Source organism: Coturnix japonica, chromosome 2 (assembly GCF_054131305.1).
Source record: "Coturnix japonica strain WE chromosome 2, WE-NBRP24, whole genome shotgun sequence".
In the NCBI taxonomy this organism is placed as follows: domain Eukaryota; kingdom Metazoa; phylum Chordata; class Aves; order Galliformes; family Phasianidae; genus Coturnix; species Coturnix japonica.
This window is the reverse complement of record NC_140664.1, coordinates 117175903-117193064: the sequence shown is the minus strand read 5'-3', so window position 1 is coordinate 117193064 and position 17162 is coordinate 117175903. Positions and strand designations below refer to the sequence as shown.

Genomic DNA, 17162 nt, shown 5'->3' with positions numbered 1-17162 from the left:
AGAGAGGGAGAGGAGAGAGAGGGGAGAGAGATCCTCCGCGGTGCCGGATCAAAGTTAATGTCTTTCCCCGGTCCATCTTTGAGAGAGAAGTGGTAGTACCACCTGGATGCTCGGATATAAATCCCCTTGCAAATAATAAATGGATTAATAATAACAAGGTATGAAGTTCTTTTTATAGAAAAAAGGAGAGAATTGAAACTAAATGCGGCAGTTAGACAACCATTTTGATAAGAGGATAATTGAGGCGACACTGGTGTATAATTAGAGGATAATTTATGCTATATCCACTTTTATTCCACCTCCCAAAATAAACCCAGTCCATAATCATTACAGGCAAATTGTTCTGAATTTTATAGCAGCAATTTGAACAAAGTACTGCAGTTAATCATGGGAGATTTTTGTGTATTCCTGATTAGAAGTCTAATTGCCTCCTTCCAGAAAGTAAAAATAACTGTAAAACGACTCTATTTTTATCATTAACAATGTTGACAATAAAATAAAATCAACCGGAATTGTAATCTAAAGACAAATTTAGGGCGAAGGCGCTTTTCCTTGGGTCGTTTATATCCTAATCAAGCTTTGCCAAAACCGCTAACCGCACGTAGCCATTTGCATATATTTGAAAGCGATTACGGGAGCCGGCTGCTCGCAGGCGGAAAAAGAAATAATAATAATAATGATGGGAGGGGGGGGGAAGGCGCAGGGAGCGCGCGCGCGGCCGGCGGCGGCGCGCAAGAGCGAAAATAGCGCGCAAATCGGAATTGAAGGGCGAGGGAAGGGGGAAGGGGGGGATGAGGGCGCGCATCCTCTCGCCCCGCGCCTCATCCCGCCCCGCGCAGAGCGCGCAACGCGCGCACCTCGTTCCGCGCAGGGCGGGGGGAGGCGGGGAGTTGCGCGCCCCCGCGGGTTGCGCGCTCGGCGGCGCGCAGGGGCGGTGACGTCAGGAGGCCGAGTGACCAATGGGGAAGCGCTGCCCTCCGGAGCCGAACCATTCGACTCGTGGCGTCCCTGCCCTTCACGCCGAAGGCGCCGGAGCCCAACTTTGGCAGAAGCCACCTTAAAACCTCCGCCCGGGACTCCGCCAGCCCCCAAAAACACCCGGCGGGGGGATGAGGAGCGGGGACAAAACGCGCCGGGAGTAGCCCTGCCCCCCCCCTTCCCCCCTCCCCCCCCCCCTCCGCACACAGCCCTCCCCTTCTCCTCCCCTCCCTCGGTTAACAAGGCCCCTCTCGCACTACGGGAGCCTTAAAAAAATAAACCCGCCGCCTCCAGCGGTGCCGCGGCGGTGGCCGGGCAGGGCGGCCGGGCGCGGGGGGCGAGCCGGAGAGCCTCGCTCTCTGCCTCCCCGCCGTCGATGATGACCATGACCACGATGGCTGACGGGTTGGACGCGCAGGACTCCTCCAAATCCGCCTTCATGGAGTTCGGGCAGCAGCAGCCGCCGCCGCAGCCGCCGCCGCCGCCCCACTCTCAGCAGAGCTCGCCGGCCATGGCCGGGGCGCACTACCCGCTGCACTGCCTGCACTCCGCCGCCGGCTCGCACCCGCACCACCAGCACCACCACCACAGCTCGCCCTACTCCGGCACCGGCGGCTCCTACAACCACCGCTCGCTCGCCGCCTACCCCTACGTGAGCCACTCGCAGCACAGCCCCTACCTGCAGTCCTACCACACCAGCGGCGCGCCCAGCCAGACGCGGCCGGACGACGCAGGTGAGCGGGGCCCGGCGCTCCGGCCTCCCCCCTCGCCTCTTCCCTTCCCCGTGCTCCCTCCCCCCCCCCAAACCTCGGGGCGGGCGGCCCCGAAGCTGCGGGTCTCATCGCGCTGCGGGTCCGTCTGGTCTATGTCCGCCTAACGCTGTTTTTCGCAGGGAGCCGATGTTTGAACGCTGCGTGCGGAGGAGCGAGGAGGTGGTGGGGGGGGGTGGAAAGCATTGTTGCAGGTCTCGGGCTGCTGCCTTCTGAGCGCCGGGCGATGAGCTGCGTGCGGCCGAGGGGCCCCGGCTCCCAAACCTTCCGCTTTCGTTTTTTGTTTTACTCGTTCTTTTTTATTGTTAAATGTTTTCCCACGGGGGGGCCGCGCGATGTTATGTGGCGGCCGCGGCCCGGGGGAAAGGCTGGGGGTGGTGGATCTGCGGCCGAGCTCCCAGCTGCGGCGTTTTCCCTTTCCAGATCAGCAGAAAACGACGGTGATCGAAAACGGCGAGATCAGATTCAACGGGAAAGGGAAAAAGATCCGGAAGCCCAGAACCATTTACTCCAGCCTTCAGCTGCAGGCGTTAAACCACCGCTTCCAGCAGACTCAGTACCTGGCTCTCCCGGAGCGAGCCGAGCTGGCGGCCTCCCTCGGCCTGACCCAGACGCAGGTAATTGCGGCGGCCCCGCACCGCCCGCTGCCCCGGGCCCGGCCCCGCACCGCCGCGCAACGCTCCGCAGCCGGAGGAGCCGAGCGGGGCCCTTCCTTCGGCCCTTCCGCCGCCACAATAAAGTGCTGGAGTTGCTTCTCTGTTCGGATGGGAGCGATCGCGGCGCCAGCGCTGCCAGGCTGGAGGAGGAGAACAAAGCAGAGGCGCCGGGCCCGGTGCGGGGCTGAGAGCGGGGCCACGCAGCGACCTATAGGCAGAGGGGAAGCGGGAACACGTTAGGAGATACCTGTGAGCTCTGTGGTATTTGCGCCTGGATGGAGGACGCCAACGCGGTGCTCGCCGCCGGGCAGAATTTGCGGAGGTGCCGAGAGATGCGGGGACCGGAGCGGCCGTGAGCGGAGCTGCGGCGCTGGGCCGAGAGCGGGGCACAGCCGGGCCGGGCCCACCTCGGCCTCGGGGAGCGGAGCTGGAGGGACCCGAGCGGGGGCTCAGAGGGAAGACCGAGCAGATGGGATTGGGCCGGGGAAGAGGTAGCGAGTAGGGGCCGTGCTTTGGGCCGTGCTTTGCCGTGACCAGCGGTAGCAGCTGCTTCCAGACAGCGGGTTTGGAATACGCCGCAAACACGAAGCACGGAGGCAGAGCCCGTGGCCGCAGCGATGGGTGCGGTGCTCTCTGCTTCCCTAGAGCAGGTGTAAGGGCCCGAGCTGACAGGGCAGACTATCGTAGTCCTAACGATCCTAATCTACCGAGTCCGCGAGGTCAGATCAACACTGGGAGCCGCCTTTGTTCGATTTTGAGACATATAGTTTCATACACACATTTTCCTTCCCTTCTGGTAATTTCTGTAACAACTGTGAGTTCCGCGGCCCGAACCGGGTGCTGATCCCAGTCAGGGAGGTGGGACGGGGCCCAGAGCCGCTCCTACAGCCAGCAGTTCTCTGAGAAACGAGGATTTCCATTTCCTGATCAAGAACTGCTCCAATAAAGTCGCTGCCCGGCCCCGCTGTGCCCCCCCCGAGGACCCGCGCACGCTTTGGGATGCGCGATGAGCGCGCTGCGCCCTTTGTCCATTGGCTCCTCTCTCCTGGCACCAAACCAGGCGGATGCCCGCGGCTGACAACAGCCGCCAGGTGATGGAGTCACCCCCAAATTAGGAACGATACACCGGCACATCGCACCGACTCCCGCTCCGTGCGTGCCGCACCCCGTCCCCGGGCCGTCCCGGCTCTGGCCCCGCACCCATTGCCCCCCGCGCTAACACCGCAGCCCCTCACGGCCCCGGTTCCCGCAGCCCTAACGCTCGCTGCCTTTCGCTTGCAGGTGAAGATCTGGTTCCAGAACAAGCGCTCCAAGTTTAAGAAGCTGCTGAAGCAGGGCAGCAACCCCCACGAGAGCGACCCTCTGCCCGGCTCCGCCGCGCTGTCCCCGCGCTCCCCGGCGCTGCCGCCGGTCTGGGACGTTTCGGCGTCTGCCAAGGGGGTCAACATGCCCCCCAACAGCTACATGCCCGGCTATTCCCACTGGTACTCCTCTCCACACCAAGACACAATGCAGAGACCGCAGATGATGTGAACTGTCCGAGACAACCCACGGCCCGAGGACGCCCGGCGCGGCCCGGCCCGAGCGGAGCGGCAGTACGGGGGGGGTTTCGCCTTTCGTTTGTTTCCCTTTTTTGAAGTAACCTCAGCGATCGCTCTCGGGCACAACGAGCCACGTCCCACTGCGGCGCGGCGGAGACGCTTCTCTATGTTCACACGGACACCGGGGCCCGGCCGCCTCTTTCCGTGCGGAGAGCGCGGACTTTTGGCTGACTTCACCCTCGAGAAGGACCCGAACCGCAGCGTTCTCTCTGTGTTCCGTGAGCTATGGACACCGCGCGGTGAGAGACGCTGCTCCGAGCTCCCTCACTGTCATTCCCCGAATGCGGAAGGGGGGGAAAATTAAGCAGGGGGAGAACAGGAGGGGTAACGAAACGAAGAGGGGGGAAAAATATGAAATAAAAAGAACTGGTTGCGAATGAAAATGTCCCGCGAGCTCGGAACACGGCCACGCAGCGCGGACTGCACGCGTAAGGAAAGAGGCTGCAGCCCGACGGGAACCGCACGGAGCGCCGCCAGAAGCCCCGCACCCTGCGAGCCCCGGCGGACCGACAGCCGGACGGACGGACGGACTGACAGGCAAACAGCCGGACTGACAGCCGGAATGACAGACAGCCGGACCCGCGGAGCAGCCCGGCATCCCGCTCCTGCTGCCGGACCTCCCTCCCGAGCGACCTTTCTGTATATATTGTTGAATTTTAGCTGTACATAATACTTTGTATGGTTTGGTCTCCTTTCATATCTAGAGTAAAAGCCACCAAGCGCCCGCCCGCCTCGCGTCTCTCTGCCCCGCAGCCCGGCCCCTGCCCCGCGCCGGGGATGGGGGACCTCCGGGATTCCCGCACAACCGAGCCCGGGGGCAGCGCCTCGGCCGGTCCCGGGGCCGCCCCTCCGCCGTTCCCCGCGCGGAGTAACGTGCCGCCCCCGGCCCGGAGCCCCCCCGACGGCAGCGCCCACCCCGCGACGGGCAGAGCCCCGCAACCCCCGGCCCCGCAACGCCGGGACAACCGCGGGGCCGGCAGAACCCACGGAGCGCTCTATCTAATGACAGCTACACACAGGCGTGCAAAGGACACTCACTGTAATTAGACACAAAGCAAAGACTACTTACCCAGAGACCCCGTTTGGGGGGGTGATGTGTTTTTTTTTTATAGGTTGGGGATTTTTTGTTGTTGTTGGTTTTTTTTTTTGGCTTTTTTTTTTTTTTTTTTTTTTGGTTTGTTTTTGCTTTTGTTTTTGGATCGACATCCCCGCTCCGTCAGTCTTCGGGAGTGCTTTAGAGCCGCTCGGTCCTGTCATTTCCTACCATTCGCATTGTTACAGTAGGAAGAAAAAAAAAGGTTTTCTTTTCTTTTTTTCCCCCTTCCCACTGTGAAACTTTGGGTTCAGAGCTCCCCAGGATCAGCCCCGAACAAAGCCTCCAGCTGCAGCGCCATCCAATTTGAGGCAGACATTGGGGACAATTTAAGGTTTTTATCCACAAGAAGGTTTTTTTCCATTCTCTTAAATGCAGCCATAATTAGAGTAATTTTTCATGTAGCCCGCTGATTACAGCGTTTTTACCGTCAAAGATAATTACCTGTAATTTTCTTCCACTTTTAATACTAAAAAGCCATCTTTATTTAGATTCGGGAACAGGAAAGGCGAAACAAAAGAGGAAAATTATTCTGTTATTCATACACAAATTGCAGAGACGTAGGGCCTAAAATTGAAAATTAACCCAAATTATAATGCTGAAAAGAATGGAAGAGGCTTCAGCGGTACAGCTGCGAGCGGGGCTCCCCGCATTATTCAAATGACACCGGCGGCGGCCCCGAGTGCGGGCCGAGGGGGGAGAGGGACTCGGGGCGCCGTGAGCGGCCGGGTGAGCTGAACCGGGCCGGGCCGAACCGGGATGGGCCGGGCCGGGTTGGGCTGAGTCGGTTTTAACCCTTCCTTCGCCGCCCCGAGCGGGAGCTGCGGGCTAAGGGAAAGCCGCCCCCCTCCCCCATTCCCCCCCTCCATCCCCGCACCCCCACGAGGGCGGGATTTGGGGAAAGCCAGACGGCGAACGAGCAAAGAAGTAATAAAGAAAGCGCCCGGTGAGCGTAACGCGGTGGGAGAAGCGGCACGGGAAGGCCGCTCCGCAGGCGGGATGGGCAGCGAGTGACAGCGGGGGCAGAGCCGCGTCCCACCCGCGAGGCGGCCGACTCTCATGAAACAGCGGCATCTATGGACCGAGCGGCGGCACTCCCGCCCGCCCGCCCGTATCCCGGCCCCCGTTCGGCCGCCGCCCGCCGCAGGAGCCGCGCGGTGCCCGCCGCCCTCCCGCCCGGCACCGCCGCCCCGCGGACGTGCCCGCGGCTCCCTCCGCGCACGGTGCGGGGAGCGGATGCGCGGAGCCGAGGGACCGCGAGGGGAGCGACGGCGGAACCACGGGGGGAAGCGGGGAAGAGGCGCGGAGAGACCCCCGAGCGCGGAGCCCCACACTTACCGTGCCCGGTGGGTCCGGCAAGGCGCGGGGCTGCGCGCGTACACCGAGCCCGAGCAGAGCGGGGTATTTTTCTGCGGCTCAGGGCAGAAGCGCTTTCTCTATATTCGTGGTTGAGTGAGCACATCCAGGTGTGAAATTGTTTGCACACCCCGGCACCTCTTATATTGCCAGCAAAATTAGCTGTTATTACTGTCACTGTTTAGTGATGGTTAGCTTGATAAAAAAAACGGCTGTAATCAAGACCTGGCGCATCTTTGCAAATTACAGATAATTGTAAACGTCCAGATTATGATAATAGCATCCTAATCCAGCCCGAGATGTAATTATTACGGAGTGTTACATCTGAAACTGTCCAGTAGGGCTCATTCAGCCATTATTCAGACCCTATTTTTGCACTGCAAATGGGTTGCTGAGTTGAAAATGTACGATTGTAATTTCGCGGGGCACTCAATGAGTAATGGTATAGGGAGAGAGAAACACAAAAGTGAAACGCGAACGGGAGCGATCAAATCAAACTCCGAAGGACAAAAGAGTGTTTGATTCCGAGGGAAGGAGAGGAGCGGGAATTAAGAAAGGAGCGAATCAGCGCAACGCGGCGGTGCGGGGCCCGGGGGGAGCGGAGCGGGGCGCTGACGGGCTCCGGGGGGCGATGCTCGGGGCGGCGAGGCGAATCCCGGCCCCGCACTGCGGCTCTGCCCGCTGCCCGTGGGTACCGCGCATCCCCTGCTCTGCCAAGGTGCGGAGCTGCCTTCCGCTCTGCCCCGCACCCCTGTAGCAGCAGCAGGCGGAGGCCCTTAGGGAAATTAGCGCTCAACCTGCTAATTGTCATTAATTAAGCCCAAAGAGCCCGGCTAATAGGGCTACCTGCGGCTCGCGGGGTTCGCGCATCGGAGTGGTTCCCTTTCGCCTCCCGATGCGCTTTTGTGAACCCCGGGGATGGTGGGCGCAGGGCCGCACTGTGGCTGGAGGCTCCAATGGAGACCGGGGAGCTGCGGCTCTTGCAGCAGGGGGCTTTCCTTCGTGCGGGGATGGATGGGAGCGGTGCGAAGGAAAGGGGAGGTGTGGTCCAGGGGTAGCGCGAGTCCCGCAAAGGCGCCGTGCGGTGCGCACCGAGGAGAGAGCAGAGGTTTCCCAGAGCGGAGTGTGGCTCCGCTGCCTGACCGGGGCCAGGAAAGGGATGCAGAGCTCGGGGAGTCCGCGCTCATGCAGCTCCCCACCAGGAAGAGTGAAGGCGGAGGGTGGGTGGCTGCGGACCCGCACCTGGGAGGGAAAGTACGAGGCCAGGGGCTATTCGGAGCGGAGCGCGGCCCCGTGGGCAAGCAGACACCAGGGGAGGGCAGGGACTCGGCCCCCGCCGCCGTGTGAGCGGACTGTGAGCGGAACAAAGGGCAAAGCCGAGGATGGAGCACAGGCTCTCCCACCCTCCAGCCCCCCCCCAAAAAAAAAGCAGAGTGGAAGGGCGGCTCCGTGCGAGCTGTACAGTTCTATTTCTACCGCCCCCAACCGACCCCTCGGGCAGGTCACTGCCCCGCTGCGGGCGGCCGCTCCGAGCGCTGGGAGTAAGAAGGGGGGGTTCCCCTCCGCCCCGACTTTCCCGAAGCAGCACATCTCCGTCCTACAGCCACCCCCACAACCACCTCAGTCTATCAATCGCGTGGCACGAATCACGGGAATGTGTAATCGCTGCCACATGCGCGGTGCCCCCGGGGCGGGCACGGAGAGGGGATGGAGGGGGGATGCGGCGGGCACGGAATGGGCATGGATGGGGAGAGAGGACGAGATGTGCCCGCGGAGCCGCGCTGCGGGTGGGGGGGACACGGGGTTGGGCGAAGGAGGCCGTTCCGTGCCTAGGGGGGCAGAGGTGGCTGGGATCCACTGGGGAGGCTTTTCTCTGGTGCCCATGGCTGTGTGTGTGTGTGTGTGTGTGTGTGTGTCTGACTGTGTGTGTGTCTGTGTGTGTCTGTGTCAGGCCCTGCGGCTCAGCCCTGGAGCCGCTCGGCACCCACAGGAATGCGGCTCCTCTCGGCTCCCCGAGCTGCCCCGGCTCCTCATGGAAGTGGCCGCCAGGAAAAGAGAAGGGCGGGGAAGAGAGAGCGAGAAGGGGGGGAAAATAAGAAAAAAAAGAAAAAAAAGAAAAAAAAAAAAAAAGAAGAAGAAGAAAGAAATGAAAAAAAAGAAAAAAGAAAAAAAAATAAAGCAACAACAAAAAAACCCCAAACCTCCCGAGGCAGCAATCCGCCGTGCCCAAAGAGAGCGTCAGACAAAGGCCACTTCATCCCATCCCGTCCCATCCCCTTCCCGGGCTCCCTCCGGCCGCCGCCGGGCCTCGGGACAGGCGCCGGGCACGGGGCTGAAGGCGCAGAGCACAGGGCACAGAGCACAGGGCACAGAACACAGGGCACAGCAGCGTCCCTTCAGGCGCTGGGCTGCGCATCCCGCGGGCAGCGGGGCAGCGCTCTGGCTCTGTGCGTTTCCCACTCGGGGCCTCCGCCCGGGGCGCAATGCCGGCGCTCCCAGCGCTGCCGCCTCCCCCGGGCTCCCGGTAGGGGGGGGAAGGAGCGAGTACGGAGGGACTGGCCGGGAGGGACCGACCCGGGGCTGCCACCTCGGGGGTCGGGGGGAGAAAGCTCGGGTAAAGGAGAAGCTCTGGCTGCAGGTTCCAAACAGAATAGTAATGATAAAAAGAATACTGCTTGACTAACGCTAAACGAGATGAAGAAAATGAAAAAGTCGGGTTATTTTTGTCTTTTTTCTTCATTGAATTGGTTTTTTTTGAAGGAGGTGGAAGTTGGCTGAAGAGACAAAGCCGAGCCGCTCCGCAGTCGCTCCCTAAATCCTAAAGCCGGGACCTCCCGCAGAGCCCGGGGACCGCTTGCCCCGCCGCACCGCTCCCGGCTCGCAGCCCCCGGCCCTGCCGCCCCCCAGCTGCGTGCCACGGCCCGGGCACAGCACGGCGGGGATCCTCCCTCGGCCCCTCCGCGCCCGGCACTACGAGGTCTCCGCGCATCCCGGTGCTCCTCCACCTTTCCGCCGCCGCCGTCCCACCCCGCGGGGTCCGGGGATGTCACAGACACAGCGGGAGCCGCGAGAATCCCTGCCATGGAGGAACCCGCAGGAACACGATGAGGGGGACCCTCCTTTTCCCCTTCTCTCCCCTCTGCCCCCCCCCCAGGTCCCCCCTCCGTCCACATCTGGTCTTTCTTTTTTCTTCCTTTCTTATTTTTCTTTTCCAAAGGGGTAATTTGGGAACGTTTCTCGTGGTCGAAATAATTTTATTTTATTCAGAATATACAGTTTAATTCCTCTATCTACAATTATTTACAAGGGTTAAAATAACATTGACCAAAAAACCAAAAAAAAAAAAACCAAAACAACCAAGTCTCTGGAAAAGTTGAGGTCATCGATTTCAAGGCACCATTGACAGTGTCCACAGCTGAGCCGAAAAATGTCCGCACGGTATAAAAAAAGGGTTCCTTTGAAATGCAATAAGTTACATGCACAAGCTTTACACATTTTAACCTTTTTTTTTTTCTTTTTTTTCTTTTTTTTTTTTTTTCTCGTTGTTGTCGTCGTTTGTTTGTTTCGTTTCCCTTTCCAAATCCCCCATTCGCGTTCCTTTCCTTATTATTCCTTAACAGTAAAACACAGGAGTCCGGGGAGCGGAATACAAAAGAAGCAGAAGGCTTCGGCCCTCAGTAGATCGTCCCGGAGGGCAGCGCCAATGGATGCTGTAGGGAGCCGTGGGGCTGCAGGTGGGAGCCGAGGGGGCTGGCGGCGGGGTACCAGGCCGAGGGGCTCTCCAGGTAACTGCCGGGGGACGGGTTGGCGGCGGGCGGGTGGCCGTGCCCGTGGTGGCCGAGGGAGCGCGACGAGCCCTGAGGTTCCCACACCGCTGGAGACTGCGGGGAGTTGCAGGCCATGGGGTCGCTGGAGCTGGGGCTGTGCTCCGGGGGCATCTCCCCGTTCTTCATGATCTTCTTGATCTTGGACCTTTTGTTCTGGAACCAGATTTTCACCTGCGAAAGGGGGAGACGGGAGGGAAACCCACACGGTCAGGGCCGGGCGCGGGTACAGGGGATCACTACGGGACCCCCCCGCCCCCCGTTCCGCCCGGCCCCGCAGCGCCCCGAGCCTCGTACCTGCGTCTGCGTGAGTCCCAGCGAGGCGGCCAGCTCGGCCCGCTCGGGCAGGGCAAGGTACTGGGTCTTCTGGAACCTCCTCTGCAACGCCGCCAGCTGAAAGCTGGAATAAATAGTCCGCGGTTTGCGCACTTTCTTTGGCTTGCCGTTCACCATCCTCACCTCGGGCTCCGCCACCTCCTTCTCTGCACGGGCGCAAGGGCGGGAGAGAGACACACACGCAGACGTTAAGGCGCGGGCCGGGCGGCGGCGCCGTCCCGACGGGCCCCCGCGGCTCCCCCCGGGCCGCCCGCGCCGAGGGGCCGCTCCCTCCCTCCCTGCCCGCCGGGCTCCCCGCGGGGCGGGCGCTGCGGAAGCCCCACGCGCGGCCCCGGCTTCGCGTTCCGTCGGTTGGGGAAGGGAAGGGAAGGGCCGGGCCCGACAGCGCTCGCTGCTCCGCACCGCTCCGGCCCCGCACCGCTACCGCGCAGCGTCCCGAGCTCCGCCGTAGCCGCTCTCGTCCCGAACCAAGCGCCGGGCGCTCGGCGTGCTCTCGTTATTTCCTTACTTCTTTACCCCCACCTCTCCTCCTTTGTATTTTTTATTATATCTTTTCTTACAAAGAAGCGACGAAGAGCGCTAAAATCTGGCACAACCCCCCGGCCCCGCTCCGCTCCCCCCCCTCCCTCTCCGGCAGCTCCTCGGCTCCACAGCCGGCCGTGCTCCCGTCCCGAGTGGGGGGAAGGCAGCAGCGGTGCCCTGCTGAGGCTGACCGACGGCCGCCCCTCTCCGGAGCCCTTTCCGACTGGCTTTGCGCTGGGAAAAGCGGACCCGGCGTTCCACTTTTTACAAACTTTCTTTCTTTCTATTATAATTCTCAAAGGTTTCTTTATTTTTTTTGTTATTCATCGATTATTTTCTTATCGTTTCTTTATTATTCTCTTTTTCCTCGCGGCCGCGGAAGCCCCGTCCCCCAGTCCCTCGCCCCTCTCTCACCTGGCTGCCCCGCGTTGCTTTGCCCGCGGCCGTAGGCGCCTCCGTACTGGTGGTAGGGGCTGCCGTAGCCGTAGTCCGCGTAGGCTTTGGCGGGGTAGGTGCCTGCGGAGCCGTTCATGCCGTACTGATACTGGTAGGGGTTGAGCGCTTTGCCGTAGGAAGCCGAGGTAGGCGAGCAGTAGCCGTGCGGGGCCGCCCCCGTCGGGCTGTAGTAGTCGGAATCCGTAGCCGAGGACTCCGGTAAAGTGGGAGATTCCTGGGACGGGTGGTGCATGGCTGCGGAGCTCTGGAAAGGCGGCTGGAAGTCGGAGGACCTGATGTTGGGGACCCTTCTGTCAAACACTGCTGTCATAGCGCGGATCGCCGGGCTCTAGGCGGACATGGCCGGGGGAGGCGGCTCGGCGCGGCGGCTGCGGCAGACTGCTGGCTGGGGCGCAGCATAGGCTTGGTTAAATCCTTAATTGCGCTCTTACGCACAGCAGGGTGGATCGGGTTCCATTGGCCAGAGCAATCGGGAGCAGCGACACCCTAACTCGTCCAACTAGTTTAGCACAACAAAGCTTTGGCTTTAAAAAAAAAAAAAGAAAAAAAAAAAAAAGAGAAAAAAAAAAGAGGGGGGGCGAGGGGGGGGAAGTCCCATTCAAGCTCTTTTCAAGTGAATACAGACAGCAACGTCCTAACCGTACGGCGCTGACCGAACTGCTTCGAGATGGGGAACGACCCACGGAACCCCCCGGCCCCCGTCCGATCCCCCGGTCCCCTCGCAGCGCAATCCTAGGGGGCCTGGGGGGGTCCCGTGGGGTTCTACGAGCGTTTTCGTGTTTATGAAAGTTCCCAATTCGCACTGAAACACACGAAGAGGGGAGAGCGGGGGGTGGGGGGAGGAGGGGGGGGGGTTAAGCTGAGCGCTGTCATAAATTCCAGGGCACTGCACTCCGACACGTCCGGGCAGGACGGTGCCGTCTGAATGCGGGGAGGAGAGAAGCTGGGATTTGGGATTTGGGGACTGGAACGGCAGCACCAAAACTTTGCTCTTGTTCTATTCCGAGTCAAAGCAGAGGGAAAATTGTTCGATATTCAAGTAAAAAGGGAAACATTCTCCAGATATAAACCCTCCCCCCCTCCCTCAAATTATCTTATTAAGGCATCCCCAGCCGCCGCAGCCTCATCCGAGCTCACACAGCCCCCCGTACTCGCGGCCTTTCAGCCCCCCACTCCTCTCGGCCCGAACCCGATTTTCCTGACTTTCCTCTGTTTTTTTCCCCAGCGGTTTTTATTTAACACATCCGGTGGGGAGAGCGCGTTTTACAGACACAGCCTTCCCCTGCTTTCCTCCCCACAATGCTCGCTTTGTTCCCAGCACACGCTCCCCGCTCCCGCTGCTCCGTTTCGGGCCGGGTCGGGCCGTGCCGTGCCGGGCCGGGGGGCCCCGCGCTCACCCGCTCTGAGCCCCGGAGCGCGTTGCGACGCGGCGGTGCCCGTGACAATAGCGCCACGCTGCGGCCGCGAGTGGGAGCGGCGCCGCGCTACCTGCGGCCCCCCCGCCCCGCCGCCGCCGCCCGCCCCCTCCGGGCCCAGACTGAGCGGCGGCGGCGGGCGCGGAGCCGGGCGGCCCCGGCAGCGCTGTCCCTGCAGGGCACGGAGAGCAGAGCGCGGGAGCCGCCGCCGGACAACGCGGCGATTGTTCCCCCCCGCGCCGGGGAGATGCCGCGGAGGCGGCGATGGGGAAGGACGGGAGCGGGGCGCCCAGCCCCGGCCCCGAGTGGAAGGGCTCGGAGCCCACCGCGGGACCGGGCCGGGATGAGGGCGCCGTCCCCCCCGGCACCGCCCTCCCCTCGTTGGCGTGGGAGCGCCCCGCGGCGCGGTGCCCCCCGCATGGGAACCCGGGGGGTTCTAGGGAGCGTTTCCGTTCCCCGCGCCCTTCGGGGCTTTGTTTGCAGCCAACGAGAGAAATATTTCAGATGAAGCCTCTCAGACTTTTGGATGCGATCTTTCAATTGTTCAGAGCAAAAATCATTGACTTTCCGCAGAAAATATTCCAGCTCGGGCACTAAGTTTTTTATTTTTCTTTTCTTTTTTTTTTTTTTTTCTTTTTTTTCTGGAAACTGTATTTCCATGGAAATTGCTGGCAAAGAATGAAAGGAATTCCCCATCCCCCCCCTTAGAAAAAAGGAAAAAAAAAAAAAAACCAAAAAAAAACCACCAACCCTCCGCGGTGGAAACATGGATTAACTCATGTTTTACAGCAGCAGAAAATGGAGATTTCCCAAGAAGTTGGACAACGGAGGGTTTCCTTCCAGCACAACGCCCCGGGCTTCGTGCTCTGTACCCGGGGGGCAGTTCCAAAGCGAGGGGTAAAGGGGCTCAATGTCCTCATGCTTTGCCTGAGGCTGGAAACAAATGCGGTCTCCTTCAAAGCAAGAATCTCGTGGAGTTCAGTGCGAGGAAGAGGGGCAGTGGGTGCCCGAGCGAGTGTGAGAGGGCTGTGGTGAATGGAGGGGATGCAGGAAAGTATTTGAGAGGAAAAATAAAAGAGAATTGGGAGCGGGGAGGAGAAATAAAGCTGGCAGAAAACCCAGGTAGAGTGCAGGACTTTCTGTTGGGGTTTCAGCAGCACTGCGGGGTCAGGATGGAAGGGGCACTCAGGTAGGATGGGATCAATAGGGTTCCCGTGTTCCCCTTCCCTGCCTTGAAGGCAGCTCACTATCTGCCACCTGGGCATGGCTGCTGCTTGCTGCGTATGGTCTGGGCTCACTGGGCTCAGCCTGCCCTGAACTTCATGTTGCACAGAAAAACCATGGCCTAGGAATCCCTAGTTCCAATGGAACTGGAATTTGCCCTTTAACAAACTCAGTGCAAGTTGTGTTTGTGACTGGCCCAAGAGCTGACGTGAGGAGCTCATGCTCCCACCTGCTTCCCCCAAATGGCAGTTCAGCTTGGCACATACAGGCCCCTCTTTATAGGAACACAGACCTTGTCTGGGCTGGGTGGCAAGGCGAGGCCCCTTCCCACCTCCAGCCCTTGTCTCACGCCATGGGGTAAGGCTGTGACCTCCCTCAGGCCGTGAAGGCCAGCAGGGAAGCTCCCAAGATGATGCTGGTTAGCTCCCAAGATGACGCTGGCACTGTCTGCCTTTCCAGAGCTGCTGTGGGGTGCTGGGGCTGCCCGGCCTAGGCCTGGCATGGCCATGAAGAGTGAGAGGATGAGCAGAGGGGGACTGAGGTGCTGCCTGCCGCTCCAAGGCCTTCAGGAGGAAGGACTGCAGGAAATCCGGCATCCTGCGGGGCTGGACAGCTGTGCTGGGTGACTGCAATGATCTTTTCAGGCCTGAAAATTTATTGCGGCGGCTTTCAGCTCTAGGCAGTCGCAGGCAGTTACCCCTGGAGGTGGAGGAGGGTTGATTCATCTCGCTCTGCTTATTCTCGCCGCCTGTCACTTCTCCTTCAGCCATAACTCACTCCTCGGCCTCAGACAGGAGCAGGGCCGCTGCTCTGTGGGCCTTCAGATGGTTAGATAAATCCCTTTGCATCCCGGTGCCATAGGAATGCTTTCCCAGGTCACTGACATGCCCGTTAAAAGATGACTGATCAAAGCACCTGAGCTTTGCAGGGCTGCCATCCCCTTCGCTCTGCTGTCACTGGAGCAGAGCAGAGCATGTTTGCTGGCAGAGGGCGTTTGAAAGGCCCACAGCTCATGGATCTTCCCTCGAAACCTTGAGAATGAAGCTTACAGTTGTCACTTTGCTCTTTCCATAAGTCTCTCATATTTTGTTATCCTGCAGAGGTCAACCAAACTTTTATAGTTTGGACCTGGATGGAACTGGGGATGATGGCAGTGTTTGGCAAAGCTCTCGGGACATTTAGTGCTAGATTCAAAGGCAATCAGCACAAATCAGGCAGCATTAAAGCATACAAATCAATGCAGTGATAAAACACAGCGGTGAGGCTGCTCAGGAGGCGAGTGTGAGAAGTAGCATTCAACAATGAGCCAGGATACCTTGCAGGTTAAAGATCAAAACAGCAAAATCACACCTATTTTCATGCCTCTCCTACTCAGTCTTCTTTTATTTTTTAATAAGTGAATGCATACAAGAGTTTCCCTGTGTTTGCAGTTCCAGGGCTGTATTATTTCATTTTATCTCCTTCCATGACTTACCCATCCCTCACTGAAATGCATGATGCCATAATCCAAATGCTGGCCCCGCAGGCAGCACAGGGAGCCTTCCCTTCTGCCTGCAGCTGGGAGCAGCCCTGCAGGGACACACTGCCTGTCAAGGCGGTGTTCAACACAGTGCTGGTGCTGCCTGCTCCAGGGGCTCAGGGAGGGCACTGCCATAGCCATAAGCACAGCGGAAAAGACTTTCTTTTCTCTCCCTGCCTGAATTACATCTTTGTCCCTGCGAGAGGCCCTGCTGGAAGAAACATCAGGATGCTCCGCTTTAACACTCATTTTACATTCTTGTGAAGATGCTCATTTATTGGAAAAATGGAGGTTATTTTCTTCTTCAGCTCAGATTTCTTCATCACGATGCTCTCTAGCTGGTGGCTGAAAAATAGCTCTTGGGGCTGTGTCATTTGTGCTTCTGTGAGCCCGCTAGTTCTTTTATTATTAGGAAAATGCCTTGGCATGGGACAGAGAAATAAGGTGTTTTTCTTAAGAATCACTCCCTATTTTAAAGGCAGGCAAGTACTGTGCAGTAAAATACCACCTGGATGAACACCTACAGCAGGATTTTCATCAAAGACCTTTCACTGAAAATACATTTGGATAAGGAATAGGACACAATTTATCTTCTTTTTTTTCTTCTTACTAAAAGGGTAAGTCAACCTTTGGAAAAAACAAAGGGTTATGGTGGCTTCCTCTTGACATGTATTTTCTCATGGAGACGGGCTGCTCTTTCAGGTCAGGTCTCTGGAGCAAGCACATAGTGGAAGAACAACACAGAAATTAGTAAATAAGGTTGAAAGGCTTATTTAGAGCAAATGACTACTGTGCTTCTTTCTGGCCTTCAAATCTGTGTAATTTTTAGTAATGTTTTCACTGGTTTTATTAAAAAATGCACTTTCCTGTTTCTCGTGTTCTGCCACAAGAAGCACTCACGGTTAATGTGACACCACTTTGACTGCAGACTCCCTCAGTCACAATGGGCATGTGATGATGCCTGTGTTTGGTTTTGGTACCTGCCATCTCTTGAATGGCTGTTGGTGAACCCTTGGGCACCTTACAAGAAGGTGAAAAGAAGGTGGGGAACCTGCCTGGTGGTGAGAGTTACCTGTCACGACCCGCAAGGCTCCTCCAGGTTCCATTGAAGACAACAGAAGAACTGCTGGCTTCAGCAGGCTGTTTCTCCCAGGCTGTCCTGGGCTTTGCCGCAGTGTTACACAAGGGCCAGCAATTCCCCTTTCTGACTTTGGAAGAGGAGTTAGATAACATGCAGCAGTTACGAAGGGAGGCAGTCAGCTTACAACAATTCTGGGCAACACAATGAGGGTTCTGGGCCGAGTGAAAGGAGGACACAGCGTGATCCAAGGGTGTGCTGGTGCCAGCCTGAGGCTTCCCAGCTGCATTCAGCAGAACTTCAGGAGCCCTTTTTGTCTTAAAAAATACTGATA

General features: G+C 59.0%; 2 protein-coding genes across 2 annotated transcripts; one reads left to right on the top strand and one right to left on the bottom strand.

Moving 5' to 3' along the window:
- Positions 1 to 990: 990 nt before the first annotated feature.
- On the top strand, positions 991 to 4729 carry DLX6 (distal-less homeobox 6). The gene is made up of 3 exons (XM_015853652.2): positions 991 to 1712; positions 2172 to 2365; positions 3686 to 4729. Exons 1-3 carry the CDS (start codon positions 1355 to 1357, stop codon positions 3935 to 3937), a joined length of 804 nt encoding a protein of 267 aa, XP_015709138.2. The 5' UTR covers positions 991 to 1354; the 3' UTR covers positions 3938 to 4729.
- Positions 4730 to 9687: 4958 nt separating this feature from the next.
- Positions 9688 to 12116, bottom strand: DLX5 (distal-less homeobox 5). Its single transcript, XM_015853569.3, has 3 exons — positions 11551 to 12116; positions 10576 to 10760; positions 9688 to 10452 (listed from the first exon to the last, which is right to left on the bottom strand). The coding sequence occupies exons 1-3, from the start codon at positions 11900 to 11902 to the stop codon at positions 10129 to 10131; spliced, it is 861 nt and encodes a 286-aa protein (XP_015709055.1). The 5' UTR covers positions 11903 to 12116; the 3' UTR covers positions 9688 to 10128.
- Positions 12117 to 17162: the final 5046 nt, after the last annotated feature.